A 16802-nucleotide genomic window follows, 5' to 3' on the forward strand; every position below is an offset into this window, starting at 1 on the left:
ACACACAAAAACAAAAACACACACAAAAACACACACACACAAAAACACACACACACAAAAACACACACACACAAAAACACACACACACAAAAACACACACACACAAAAACACACACACACACAAAAACACACACACACACAAAAACACACACACACACAAAAACACACACACACACAAAAACACACACACACACAAAAACACACACACACACAAAAACACACACACACACAAAAACACACACACACACAAAAACACACACACACACAAAAACACACACACACACAAAAACACACACACACACAAAAACACACACACACACAAAAACACACACACACACAAAAACACACACACACACAAAAACACACACACACACAAAAACACACACACACACAAACACACACACACACACAAAAACACACACACACACAAAAACACACACACACACACAAAAACACACACACACACAAAAACACACACACACACACAAAAACACACACACACACACAAAAACACACACACACACACAAAAACACACACACACACACAAAAACACACACAAAAACACACACAAAAACACACACAAAAACACACACAAAAACACACACAAAAACACAAAAACACACACAAAAACACAAAAACACACACAAAAACACAAAAACACACACAAAAACACAAAAACACACACAAAAACACAAAAACACACACACACAAAAACACACACACACAAAAACACACACACACAAAAACACACACACACAAAAACACACACACACAAAAACACACACACACAAAAACACACACACACAAAAACACACACACACAAACACACACACACAAAAACACACACACACAAACACACACACACACAAACACACACACACAAAAACAAACACACACAAAAACACACACACACAAAAACAAACACACACAAAAACAAACACACACAAAAACAAACACACACACACACACACACACACACACAAAAACACACACACACACACACACACAAAAACACACACACACACACACACACACACACAAAAACACACACACACACACACACACAAAAACACACACACACACACACACAAAAACACACACACACACACACAAAAACACACACACACAAACACACACACACACACACACACAAAAACACACACACACACAAAAACACACACACACACAAAAACACACACACACACACAAACACACACACACACAAAAACACACACACACACACAAAAACACACACACACACACAAAAACACACACACACACACAAAAAAACACACACACACACACAAAAACACACACACACACACAAAAACACACACACACACACACAAAAACACACACACACACACAAAAACACACACACACACACAAAAACACACACACACACACACAAACACACACACACACACACAAACACACACACACAAAAACACACAAACACACACACACAAAAACACACAAACACACACACACAAACACACACACACAAAAACACACAAACACACACACACAAAAACACACAAACACACACACACAAAAACACACAAACACACACACACAAAAACACACAAACACACACACACAAAAACACACAAACACACACACACAAAAACACACAAACACACACACACAAAAACACACACACACACACAAAAACACACACACACACACACAAAAACACACACACACACACACACACAAAAACACACACACACACACACAAAAACACACACACACACACACAAAAACACACACACACACACACAAAAACACACACACACACACACAAAAACACACACACACACACACAAAAACACACACACACACACACAAAAACACACACACACACACACAAAAACACACACACACACACACAAAAACACACACACACACACACAAAAACACACACACACACACAAAAACACACACACACACACAAAAACACACACACACACACAAAAACACACACACACACAAAAACACACACACACACAAAAACACACACACACACAAAAACACACACACACACACAAAAACACACACACACACACAAAAACACACACACACACACAAAAACACACACACACACACAAAAACACACACACACACACAAAAACAAACACACACACACACAAAAACAAACACACACACACACAAAAACACACACACACACAAAAACACACACACACACAAAAACACACACACACACACAAAAACACACACACACACACAAAAACACACACACACACACAAAAACACACACACACACACAAAAACACACACACACACACAAAAACACACACACACACACAAAAACACACACACACACACAAAAACACACACACACACACAAAAACACACACACACACACAAAAAAACACACACACACACAAAAAAACACACACACACACAAAAAAACACACACACACACAAAAAAACACACACACACACAAAAAAACACACACACACACAAAAAAACACACACACACACAAAAAAACACACACACACACAAAAAAACACACACACACACAAAAAAACACACACACACACAAAAAAACACACACACACACAAAAAAACACACACACACACAAAAACACACACACACAAAAACACACACACACAAAAACACACACACACAAAAACACACACACACAAAAACACACACACACAAAAACACACACACACAAAAACACACACACACAAAAACACACACACACAAAAACACACACACACAAAAACACACACACACAAAAACACACACACACAAAAACACACACACACAAAAACACACACACACAAAAACACACACACACAAAAACACACACACACAAAAACACACACACACAAAAACACACACACACAAAAACACACACACACAAAAACACACACACACAAAAACACACACACACAAAAACACACACACACAAAAACACACACACACAAAAACACACACACACAAAAACACACACACACAAAAACACACACACACAAAAACACACACACACAAAAACACACACACACAAAAACACACACACACAAAAACACACACACACAAAAACACACACACACAAAAACACACACACACAAAAACACACACACACAAAAACACACACACACAAAAACACACACAAAAACACCGAACGGGTAGTGTCATGAAAAAGATAAGATAAACATCAAGAAAACTAGAATACTGAAATGCAGTCGAATTAAATCATGCAATGATGAGGGAATATCAATAGGAAATGAGACCCTTCAAGCAGCAGATATATTTTGTTATTTGAGCAGCAAAATAATTTACGGTGGTCTAAGAACAAAGGTCTGCAGCTCGTGATCGTGCGGTAGCGTTCTCGCTTTCCGCGCCTGGGTTCCCGGGTTCAATTCCCGGCGGGGTCAGGAATTTTCTCTGCCTCGTGATGACTGGGTGTTGTGTGATGTCCTTAGGTTAGTTAGGTTTAAGTACTTCTAAGTTCTGATGGTCTGATGACCATAGATGTTAAGTCCCATAGTGCTCATTTTTTTGAAGAACAAAGGAAATAATACGCTAACTAATACAGAAGATCTGAATCGACCTGGAGAGAAAGGAAATTCGTGGCACAACTTGACTAAAAGAAGAGATTGTTTGACAGAACATACGCCTGAGGTACAAAAGACAGTGCAGTTTGGTAATGAAGTGCACAGAGTAAAAATTGTAGAGGGACGCCAAAACATGTCTATATGAAGGCAGTTTGACAAGCCTGGTAAAGAAATCAAGAAAAAAATATTTGTTTCGTAAACAACCCACCTTATCTCTCGACAGTCTCATTTGGTCCAGAGATCCTCCAGTATTTTCATTCCAGCTGAGAAACAGGTTCTGTCAAATTCTGCAAATACTGGTTGACTGCAACTATCACTACCTAATTTAATGAAAATTTATTTCCAGCAAGACAAAGTTTCAAGTTAGGGAACATGAAGAAATCATTTGAGGCTAAATCAAGTGAATAGGGTGGATGATGAACCAACTCGAAGCACAATTCATGCACTTGCGTTATTCTTATCGCCTATGTGTGGGTTGGTGCATTATCCTGGTGAAAGAACACTTTCTTGCGTGCCAACCTTGGTCTTTCTTCAGCCGACAACTTTCAAAGGAAAGCATAATAGTGTCCAATTATGGTTCTTCGAAGTAATCTATGAGGATTATTCCTTGGTAATTACAAAAAAAAAAAAAAAAACCGTGGCCATCACCTGCCGTTTTGACATTGGTGTGTAACGAAGACATGTCTCATCAACAGTCACAAGTCGGCGCAAAAAGTCTTGCGGATTGAGACTCACCATCGCCAGACGTTGTGTTGAAATGTTGTGCCGGATACACTTTTGGTAAACTGTGAGCAGTCGCGGCAGCTTCTGCCTACCCAATCCTCTGTGCAAGGTGTTATGGACTCTCTCAGTAGAGATTGGCGCTTGTCCGACCACGTTTAAATTCTTAATCCAAAAGTAGATGGTCTTCAGTGATGGTGCAGAGTCCGCGAGAACTTCATCCACTTCTGTTTCGACATGTGCTGCAAATGAAAATGTCTAGTAACAGCACGAAACAAAATTTCCTCCATTTTCAATTCCATTCGACACACTGACCAGTTCAACCGGCTGTCAACAATGACCTGTACGCTGTACATTACTGAAATTCTTTATACGATCCGTAAAACAATCGCGCTTACCAGTCATGAACGCGCAACAAAAATGTTCCAGTCTTTCATGGAAATTTACCAGACTTAAACCACCCTCATAGTGCGCAAATGAATGTAGGTTGCAATAGTCATGCGGAGATGAAGTGCCTTGGGAATGATAGAATACCGAGGAGAGTTGCATCGAACGAGTTTGCAGACAAGAACTGTTGATAATATCGATATTTTTCTTAAATATACCGATGCTTTTCGGTAATATTTCAGCATATATCGATAACCGATATCGAAATGGCAATATCGAGTGATGATATTTGAAGCTGTTCTTTTGAAGTTGTAGAAGAACATAATTTTACTTTCACTGTGTGGAGTCTTACTACTTTTTCAGCTTTCATCACATCCATTCTCTCTCTATGATTGTGTGAAGCAAGAATATATGGGACAAAGAAGAATCCAACAACACACGGGGGGGGGGGGGGGCGGGGGAGGGGAGAGGAGATGAAATAAGATATCCCATGTGAAGAAATAGTACACCAGCTGCGTTAAAAAAATAAAAATAAATAAAAATAAAAAATTTATCGCAAGTAATGTGCTATTTCTTCAAATCGGCATTCTCCAAAAACAGCTGCTGAAACTGATGATCAAAAATCTAAATGACAAGACTGTGGACGAAGACGCGTGAGGGAAAATACTGACTTGGCACTACCAACAGAGACTGCAACGTTTGGCTCCACCACGCTATTTTGACCCTACAACTGCTAGGTCGCTGGCGTATGCAGAATTGAGAAAACAGGCAAGTCGACATGAAGTGTTCCACACAAACCCGACATGTCACGGAACCGACCGACGGATCCATCCGACCTTTTACTGTGCCACTTACATGCAGTTACCATTGTTAGCAAAATGGTTATCGCCAAGCGTGAACGTGCATCGTTTCCCTTTCCATTCTTGCTCTGAGGGGGATCAGTAGGCCGCCAGCTTGCTGATGTACAGAATATTTAATAATAAGTGAATACTTGAATACACAGCTCTAAAACTGGCAGTGTATTTACAATGTGCAGCCAACTTATTTTCCTTGGTAAGTCCATATTTTTTCCGTCGATGTATCGATAACATTCCGATAATTTTTTAAATATCGATGAATCAGATTCCTGATATTTTTTAAAAATATGAAGTCCTACTGCAGACCAAACAATAACAACAACGAAACTTCATCCTCCATCCCCTCCGCCCCCTCCCCTGACGTTCGTACTGTGCTGAAAGCGACTTTATCATTATGACCACAGCTGGCCTCTGCTACAACTGCAGATACGAGCGGGTTTGTGGAGAAAGTTCCACTCTGATACGTTATCAGGCTGACCAGTATGTGAGTTAGCCGCTTCACTCCTCAGATTGTCAGCTTGTATTATACGTATCTGTCGCCGAACAAGACACTTGCCTCCAAAGGAAACTTGTCACTACCTTTCGCAACTGTAGTAGTAATTTGCCTTGTCCCTCATTCTAACGGCAGATTCAGCAGTGGCAGACTCAGCTGTGCTTTACTTCTGCAGCTCTTTAAAGCATATCCAAGACTAGGTGGACACACCTGCCACCCCCCCCCCACCCCTACATGTAATTCGCTAACACTGCCTGCCTGCATAGGAGGCAAGTAAGCGTGGTTGCCTCGACGCCGTCCCAGGGAGACAGACAGACAGACAGAGACAGACAGACAGACCGACCGACCGACCGACAGACCGACACTGTAGTCTAACTGCAATTGTGACCCCAGTTCTGGGGTCTGCTGTGGGAGGTGGACCGACCTACTACGAAAAAGGATGTGATAATTTGGGTGTTCGGGGAGGGGGGGGGGGGGAGAATGCATATAGCATAATTGAGCAGCTGTTGTTGGTACCTGAACCATAATGGAGGGACTGCAGTCCCTGTGGGTAGGCTGTTCACAAGCCTAGTTCAAAAGACTCCCGTAGCAAGGCGGACCCACAGTTGTGTACTGGGTCCAGTAACCACAACACTGAGGGCTAAGCCGAACCATAGTGGATCGCTAAGTCGGCTGCTAATAGAATGACTGTTGTTGCATTCTGGACAGACTCATCACTGCTTCCATTTAGTGGGGAGCTCAGACTGGCAATGGAGCAAAAGTATCCCAGTCTATGTTTTGGAGAGCGCATATAGGTGGGCGCCCAGGGGAGTGATGCAGGAGGAGGAGCAGGAATATTGGGAAATTGTCGCTACCACACAGGTCAAAATTAACTCTCCAGTGGATGTCTGGGAGAAGGCCAGGGCTGCATATAGGGAGACCAATGTCTCAATAAGTGTCATGTGCCAGCTGAATTGAGTGGGGGTACCAATATTCAAAAGATAGAGGTCGAGAGGTGCCAGTAAGTTTTCAATGCGTTTACTGCAGCCAGTGATCGTGGTTTTAACTCACACATGATTATGGACATTGAAGTCGCCTGGGAGTTCAGAAGTAATAGTTAAGAAACCAATGCAGAAAATAGGTTCTGAGGCATTCTACCACTGGGAGGGAGATAAACATTACAGATGGTGTTGTTGTTGTTGTTGTTGTTGTCTTCAGTCCTGAGATTGGTTTGATGCAGCTCTCCATACTACTCTATCCTGTGCAAGCTTCTTCATCTCCCAGTACCTACTGCAACCTACATCCTTCTGAATCTGCTTAGTGTATTCATCTCTTCGTCTCCCTCTACGAGTTTTACTCTCCACACTGCCCTCCGATGCTAAATTTCTGATCCCTTGATGCCTCAGAACATGTCCTACCAACCAATCCCTTCTTCTGGTCAAGTTGTGCCACAAACTCCTCTTCTCTCCAATTCTATTCAATAGCTCCCCATTAGTCATGTGATCTACCCATCTAATCTTCAGCATTCTTCTGTAGCACCACATTTCGAAAGCTTCTATTCTCTTCTTGTCCAGACTATTTATCGTCCATGTTCCACTTCCATACATGGCTACACTCCATACAAATACTTTCAGAAATGACTTCCTGACACTTAAATCTATTCTCGATGTTAACAAGTTTCTCTTCTTCAGAAACACTTTCCTTCCCATTGCCAGTCTACATTTTATATTCTCTCTACTTCGACCATCATCACTTATTTTGCTCCCCAAATAGCAAAACTCCTTTACTACTTTAAGTGTCATTTCCCAATCTAATTCCCTCAGCATCACCCGACCTAATTCGACTACATTCCACTATCCTCGTTTTGCTAATGTTGATGTTCATCTTATATCCTCCTTTCAAGACACTATCCATTCCGTTCAACAGCTCTTCCAAGTCCTTTGCTGTCTCTGACAGAATTCAATGTCATCGGCGAACCTCAAAGTTTTTATTTCTTCTCCATGGATTTTAATACCTACTCCGAAATTTCTTTTGTTTCCTTTACTGCTTGGTCAATATACAGATTGAAGAACATCGGGGAGAGACTACAACCCTTTCTCACTCCCTTCCCAACCACTGCTTCCCGTTCATGCCCCTCGACTCTTATAACTGCCATCTGGTTTCTGTACAAATTGTAAATAGCTTTTCGCTCCCTGTATTTTACCCCTGCCACCCTCAGAATTTGAAAGAGAGTATTCCAGTCAACATTGTCAAAAGCTTTCTCTAAGTCTACAAATGCTAGAAACGTAGATTTGCCCTTCCTTAATCTAGCTTCTAAGATAAGTCGTAGGATCAGTATTGGCTCACGTGTTCCAACATTTCTACTGAATCCAAACTGATCTTCCCGAGGTCGGCTTCTACTAGTTTTTCCATTTGTCTGTAAAGAATTCGAGTTAGTATTTTGCAGCTGTGACTTATTAAACTGATAGTTCGGTAATTTTCACATCTGTCAACACCTGCTTTCTTTGGGATTGGAATTATTATATTCTTCTTGAAGTCTGAGGGTATTTCGCCTGTTTCATACATCTTGCTCACCAGATGGTAGCGTTTTGTCAGGACTGGCTCTCCCAAGGCCGTCAGTAGTTCCAATGGAATGTTAGTCTACTCCGGGGGCCTTGTTTCGACTCAAGTCTTTCAGTGCTCTGTCAAACTCTTCACGCAGTATCGTATCTCCCATTTCATCTTCATCTACATCCTCTTCCATTTCCATAATATTGTCCTCAAGTACAGATGGTACAGTCCTGAAATGTCCTTACCTCAACAGCCACAGCCTCCAAAGTTGTATCAAGAGGCAAAAGTTCACTATATACAGTTGGAAACATATGTGCAAACTCCACCTGATACCGTATCATAAATGGCATGATTCTTAAAATATCCCCAGTCGTCATGAAGGGCAGGTGCCCATGTTGCTGGAAACCAAGTTTTCAGAAGAGAAATGCAGCAAGAAGAGGAGCAGCTCAAGCAGTGTCATAGCTCAGCCAGGTGGTGTAAAAAAATACTACAATTCCACTGGAGAATCATGCGGTCAGTATACTGTGTGGGCATCAAGCGACGGAGGCAGTTTATGTCCCGTGGTCATCTGCCATCGCTGGTTGAAAGGATACACTATCCACACACAGACTCTGTAATAAATTGTGTACAGCGATCTGGAGCTTCAGGGCCCGCTGAGATCGCTGCCACATCCAGAGAAGCGGAAAAAGTGGGATCAAGTGGCGTGGTGGCCACTGGAATTTCCTTCATCTCGGGAGGCTTCTTTCTTTCTTTTTTAGGGGGTTTAGATGACTGGGAGGGCTTCTCTGATTAGTTTCAGGAACTGATGAGTTTGTAGCCCTTTGACCAGTAGTCTGGAGCTGCTACCTGTGGTCGGTATCCATTTGCAGACCAGCAAACACACTGGGGGGAGTGTACCGATGGATGCCTTCCTGGCGTGAGAAGCCAAGCGATGGTGACACACCTCCAGCTGCGGGATGGGTAACAGTGTCTCTGGGGCGTGGAGGGGGGAGCCATTGCTCCCAAAGTGGGTGTGAGGGAAGCAGCATAAGGAGAGTTATGTGGCCCTGGAGTTTCACTGTAGGGACCATAGCAGGCTAGAGTACTGTCTGCAAAGAGAGTGACATTGTCATAGTTGTAGCATATGACATTTTTATGCATGCAGGATGTAGATGCCCATTCTTTTTCTTGGGATGTTATTATGTAAGTATGTTCAGAGTCATAGTCTTGTATTTTCTCTCTTGAAAGACAGTGCAGTTTAGTGAGCAGTCTGAATGGTGCTTTCCACAGTTGACACAGGTGGGAGGGGGGGGGGGCAAGAGGAAACTCGGTTTGCAACGGTTCATCCACAATCCCTACAGACAGAGCTGGTGGTGGCATGTGCCCAAATTTCATGCATTTGAAGCACCATTTTGGAAGGGGGAGCGGACACATGGTTTCACGTCATATTTTACGTCATATCGGGTACCACCACCTTGACCTTTCAGGCAACAAGTCACCCTTAAAGGCTAAGACAAAGGCCCCAGCAGCAACCCTGTTGTCCTGTGGCCCCTTACCAGCATCATGAACAAAGTGTACATCCCATCACTCGAAGTTGGCATGTAGCTCGTTATCAGACTAAGATTTGGCCACCATGGAAAATTATGTCTTGAACCATGTTTAGACAGTTATAGGGAGTGATAACCACCAGATTGTTATCCTGCTTGTCACATGCAAGCACTGTGTGTCTGGGCAGGGGATGCTGCTTCAATCAAAATTGTCCCACTCTATTTTCGAGATGGTTTCAACTTCCCCAAACTTGTCCCCTATAGTCTCTACAAAGAAAGGCACTGTGGCCAAAACAAAATTCCAATTTGTCCTCGTGCAAACCAAGCATTGTGGTTAATATTTCGCTGCTTGCAGCTTAGCCTGACATTCTTCCCACAGCATAGCCAGGACAGGAATCCTTTTGGGGTGGTATCTCTCTGCATTGAACAAGTTCTTTCCTTGTGAAGAGACTGCTGGTTCCATAGGACCATGAGCTGGAGAAAGCTTCATCCACTTCATGTGCGAGTCATTCATTCACCATGGTGCCACCCATTCCAGACTGGGGCTGTCCCCATGGACTCTGCCCTGCCTGGCCAGCAATCCAGTGCCTGGAGACCCCATGCTCCATGACTTGGGGCACATACTCCTTGGCATACATGGGAAAATTTCAGATTAGGCACAAATAAAGCAATCTCTGTGTGCTACAACCGTGCAGGTACTTTACCACCACCCCCCCCCCCCCACACCCCATAACAGGATGACTACCAGGCTGGGTTTTGGATGTACTAACTTACTGGAAAGGAAGGATGCTCAGATGGAAGGCACAAAGGTTGAACAGACACACATTGGGCAGCCTTTCCTGTACGATCCATACTTTTGAAAAATTGGGAAAAGTGGTGGCAGGTCAAACTCAACAATGGGAAACATACATCCATTAATGAAAAGCCGTATAGAGCGCCAGAAGTGAAACTGAAAACTAGGGTCCTAAACCATGTACCAGGTTCACATGTGATCTACACCAGAAACACCATCCACTGGAAAGGCAGAGGAAAAGTGGGATAGTGGATGTATAAGTCTGCAGCACAGGAAAGTGTGAGACCTCTGGGGGGAACGATTGGGGAGCTTCCTTAATTGGTTCATGGGAATGGGTATCTGGCGTAAGTAATATTTGTTCACCAGAAATATATTTTATATGCGATATGAAATGCGATGGGTGTTCGATAAGTAATGCTAAACATTTCTTTCTCACCCAGTTTCAGTTAAAAAATGCGGAATTTCTTGTGGGGCATCGTGGAATGTTCCCACTTCAGCGCCTACAGTTTGATGAAGTTCTAATAGGTGGCGGCGCTATACATGGCCTTCAAGATGGTGTCTGTAACGAAGATGCTTTCCAAGCAGAGAGCTGCCATTGAGTTTCCTTCGGCGGAAAACCAGAGCATCGCAGATATTCACAGACGCTTGGAGTATGTCTACAGAGACCAGGCAGCGAAGAGAAGCAGGTGAGTCATTGGGAGAGACGTCTGTCATCAATGCAACAAGTTTGCGCTAACCAAATATTAAATCCTTAGAACAAAAAGTTTACACTTTTATCGCAAATGCAATGTGGAATTAAATGATTCTATTCGTAATTGTAAAAGCTGGGAAGAATTCAGTTTTGTCGAATACAGCGCCACCCACCACGAATGGAAAAAGTGTTTCAGGTAAACACTAGTTTATTTTTGCTGTAGAAGCCGAACACGTAATAAAACTGGGTATTTCCAATTGAAAATAAAATCTTCTGGATCTCAGAACTCCAGTCAAAATTACGTGAGATCCTTTGGAATTTCACCACCAAAACCTCAACACAAACGAATAATCATGAGAGTACAATGCGAAAGAATCCACTACCCTGGGTCCCAGTCAGTAAGACTGGGTAATAGGCCTGATCGCCTGATTCCAGAGTTGGTTGATTTGGGGGATGGGACCAAACAGCTAAGTCACTGGTCCCACCGTATTAAGGCAGGATGGGGAAGAAAGTGAGCTATGGTCTTTCAGAGGAACCACCCCGGAATTTGCTGAAGAGACTTAGGGAAATCACGGGAAACCCAAATCAGGATGGCCGGACGCGGGAGTGAACCGTCGTCCTCCCGAATGCGAGTCCAGTGTGCTAACCACTGCGCTACCTCGCTTGTTGGATTCCAAGGGATCAGGTATGTCATGAACAGGAGAATTGGAGCTACTTGAAAACCCAGAAAACAGAATATTTTACATTGGAACACTCAACACGAACACACTACTGAAACCAGGTAAACTGAAACAGCTGATAAACACTATGGATAAATTCTGTATCAAAATTGTGGCAACACAGGTAACACGATTCTCAGACGAGAGCCACTTTGACTCTTGAAAACCGTAGAATACTTATATACAAGTGGAAGCCAGTCATAACTACCCCAGGAAGAAATCTAGAACAGAATTTGTAGCGCACAGATCGATACTGGACTCTGTAATAGAGTTCACTTCAAAATAGTAAAAAAAAAAATCAACGCTCACGATACGATCAGGAAACAAAGCATATATACTAATCAAAGCAAATGCCCCACAAACTACAATAACAAAAAGCCACAGGCGATAGAAGAGTTCTGGGAAGATGTGGAAGAAACCAACAATTCACACGAAGCACATGGAAGTTTTACTAGGAGATTTTAATTCCCAATTATGCAGGGAAAGAAAAACCAAAGACAACACACGGCTGACAAGTGGACAAACAAGAATGGGGAGAACCTGAAACTTTTGGAGGAATTTCGACCCGAAAACCATGTCTACGTAATTACAGAAACTACACAAAATACGAACTTTCAAATCCCCCTGCTACGTCCTTTGAGAATTTCAGACAGACCACATTGCAATGTCCATGAAAAACACCAGAGAAATTATGAATGAAAGAACAAGGAAACGACTTTTCGAATTCGACCACCACCTACTCCAAATTAAAGCGAAATTTATAACCAGTAGACAAATCAAGAGAACATTTTTCCGAATAGACATGTAGTAGTTGCAACGAAACAAGAAAGGAGTAATAGAATAATTGAGGAAATCGACAGTAATGACTGGACAGAACTGTCAGAAAATTAAGGAACTGATAAAAGTGAGGCAGCCGCTGAAAAAAAGGGAAACACAAATGGTGGAACGTGACATGCGACAGAGACACGGAAGACAGAATATAAACTTCGAAAAAATTTAAGTCTCAGAACAACCGAGAAATGCGAAGAGTTCAACAGGATACAGAAGACCACTTCGAAGATGTTATGAAAACAACAGATTGAAAGAGGGAAGAAGACTTCAACAAAAATATACGAAATTTTCACAGAACATTCAGAGAAAATATTACAGGATACCAATCACCGAGCTTATGCTTCAAAAAACAAACCCAAAAAAATGTGAAATATTAGCACAATACTTCGACACACAACTAAAATGTGATAAACTGATGCTGATCGTTCAGTTCGAGAAGCCAGAACCCAACCTCCATTCCAAACCGCCAACAGACGAGGAGATTATGAAAATAAAGAATCACTGAAAAACAACAGCACTTGAAGATGGACTGATTGCGGGAATTTGGAAATCAAACCAGGAACACAACAAACCTAAAATACACAGAACCATCGAAAACATCTGGGAAACAGAAATGTACCAGAAGAATGGAAGTCAGGGATAATACACTCTCTACACAAGACAAGAGACAAAACAGATCCTAATTACTACAGACGAATTTCACTACTGCCTGTGAGAGACAAAATTCTATTAAAAGCCCAGTTAGATTGGGTAGAGCTTCAGATGGATCCACAGATAGGACCACAGAGGGTTCAGAAAGGGAAGATAATGCAGTGAACAGATCTGGTGACAGAATAATATTAACAGGAAAGTCCAAGAACACCCACTAAAACATTCGTCGACTTCAAGAAGCTATGACTACATAGACTCTTCAACACATTGTAAGAATTGAAGGTGGACAACAAAACCAGAAAGCTAATCCAGTAAACATTAACGAATACAAAAATCAAAATTAAAGTTTATGGGAGAGAGCTCAAGCATTCGGAATTAAGACAGGTGTGAGCCATGGAAATGGTCTGTCACCCATTATGTTTCATTCTGTTGTGCAGGAAACAATCAGGGCGGGACAAAGGAGTCAATGGGGTAAAGATGGGGAGAGGAGGATAGAGCTGTCAACATAAAACACCTAGCCTTTGCCGATGACACAGCCACCATAACAAACAACAGAACAGAGGCCAAGGAAGCTCTAAACACACTACACGAAATCGCAGCCAAAACAGGACTACAAATGTCGTATGAAAAAACGCAATACATGGATACAAAATCCACAGACCCACTGTTAACGAAGTATGGAAAGATAACTAGGAAATTTGAAATACGTGGGCGAAATTATACAGAAAACAGAAAGGTGACATTCTGTGAATAAAGGATCACAAATTTACAAAATGCATACAAACTTACACGGATCCATTTCAACAAAAGAGCATTTCCATCTATGCCAAATTAAGACATAGTACAGTAGACTTATCAGAGGCCTTGTATTCCTCAGAAACAACAATCAAAGCAAGAACGAAAATCATGGAGACGGAAAACAAGAGAGGAAGTACTTAGATCTACGAGCCAAACATCACACATCAGCAACAGCAGACAGACTGCTGTAATAAGTCAAGTAAGCATAGGATTTCATTTTACAGTATACTAGCACACCCGACAATGCTTCGGAATACCTAAATATTCATGGGAATTGGATTTATGTCAATCTCCTCCTCTTCCTCCTCCCCCATCTCGCTGATCTTAAGCCTTATTTATCCCAGCTGCCGGTTCTCCACTTCCACAATTTATTTTCGCTCCCGTGTAAACGCACAATCTTTTTTGAATCTTACTTGCATTGTCAGTTTACGCCTTGTTTTCAAAATATTCGACTAACATGGACGAGATGACTCATTGTCCAGTGAAGGAGAATCAGAAATATTTGAGTACGAAACTGTCTACCTCTAATATTTAAGTGAGAGAAATGGCGATTGTCCTAACTAAATCAAAAACTGGAATAGCTGTTTTCCAGACGCCGTATTTAACTGGGCTAACAGATCGGCTTCAGACCTTAACATGCAAACATGACAGCGGAAAACAGTTTCCGATATCCGGTTTCCGTCTTTCGGAAGAAGGGTCGCACGTAAACGTAGTGATTGTCTTTGTCTCTGATTAAACCAAGGAGGTTAGATCTCTCCTGGCAGCAAACAGACGAAGATGTTTAACGCTTCCTTTGATCAACTCCAAGGCGAGGCGCTAGATTTAATCAAGTAAATCTAATGAACGGCAACATGTGATAAAAGTTTCCTGTTACACTACGCGAAATAAATATTTGAAGAAGCGAGTTTGTCAATGAAATTGTTTAGTGTAATACAATCCTACGCAGCTAAACCGTACGGATTAATAACGTTGGGTGACTAGTTGCGGTGTGGCCAGGAACATACAGCCATTATTTTCGTCGCGGTAACAGAGAAACAAAAGTGAATCTGGCAGCCAGTGCTACCAACCAGAGTTATCGATGTCGTGTACGAGACTCACCTTCATTTCGCCAGCACGCCGCGCTGCGTGTAGGGTACAGGAGAACCGGCAGCCGCGACCACACCACCTCCACGCGCACACGCGCTATCTACGACAACGCGCCGTTCCGTGTCGCCGGCCGCAAACACGGCAGACTGCAGCGCTACGGCGGATACGGCCGGCACCTCCGCGTCCAGTCACCGGCGCCGTTTCGCCAGCGCGCCTCACGGTCAACGTGTGCGCTCGCCGCTCCGACTGGTTTCCCACGTAGCTGGCTGTGCGGCGGCGGATGAGTTAGGGTAGGGCCATACACACGCGCCAACCGACCGACAAACAACGTGTGTCGGTGTTTTAACCGACCGACCGACGAATATTCCTCATCGGGATGTCGGGCGAGCAGGATCACTCGACAGCCGAACCCACCCATCACTTCATATGATAAATTGTGTCCTGTGTAGCGCTACCCAACGAAAGTTCGTCTTTTGTCACAGCGCCCAGACTTAAATGCTCTTCTAGCATTCTTTACAGGTTGAGAGATGGACGAAACTTCAAGGACATTGTTTCTAGAGGAATTTGAAGACTGCAGAAGTTCACGGGACTCGTAGTCCGAGGAGTATAGCAATATCTCATAGATGCAAGAAATGAAGCACTTTTTCCATTTTTTAGCGAATCCGTAATTGTTTCATGCGGCACATACAGGGAATAATGTGCGTCGACCTTCTGTTTTTCTGTTGTTAAATCTAAAATCCGAAATATCGACATTCAGCTGACGTTAATTTACAAAATATACTTGCTTCGTTATTCTAAGAGTTAAAAAAGTCCAGCCTATATCCAAGCCTTCTGCTATGGAAAGCAGAGTGAGGGATCTTTTTTACAGTTGTAACATTAGCTACATGTTTCATTTCTTGTGTATATGTTACATTTATTAGATGTGCGCCACCACCAACTCTAGTTTTGCTTCTCCGAATCTGAAATGAATTTCTTAAATTTGTAGGTCATCTTTTATACAACATACATAAATAAATTAATGACATTTACGTGAAAGTCTTTTGTTTTATTTATTTTGCTTTAGCATCCTGTATTTCTTATCAATTATACGAGACGTTGCAGGTTTCAGGAATCATGTAGTTAATAAT

The 16802-nt window shown here is 42.4% G+C and overlaps 1 protein-coding gene across 1 annotated transcript in view; it reads right to left on the reverse strand.

The window, feature by feature from the left end:
- LOC126100311 (UDP-glucosyltransferase 2-like) overlaps positions 1-15842 on the reverse strand; it is a 102939-nt gene extending 87097 nt beyond the window's left edge. Inside the window, exon 1 of the mRNA XM_049910922.1 lies at positions 15688-15842. Within this exon, the coding sequence (XP_049766879.1) occupies positions 15688-15693 (6 nt within the window). The 5' untranslated portion in view covers positions 15694-15842. The remainder of the gene's footprint in view (positions 1-15687) is intronic.
- Positions 15843-16802: the final 960 nt, after the last annotated feature.

This window comes from Schistocerca cancellata, chromosome 9, assembly GCF_023864275.1.
Source record: "Schistocerca cancellata isolate TAMUIC-IGC-003103 chromosome 9, iqSchCanc2.1, whole genome shotgun sequence".
NCBI lineage: Eukaryota > Metazoa > Arthropoda > Insecta > Orthoptera > Acrididae > Schistocerca > Schistocerca cancellata.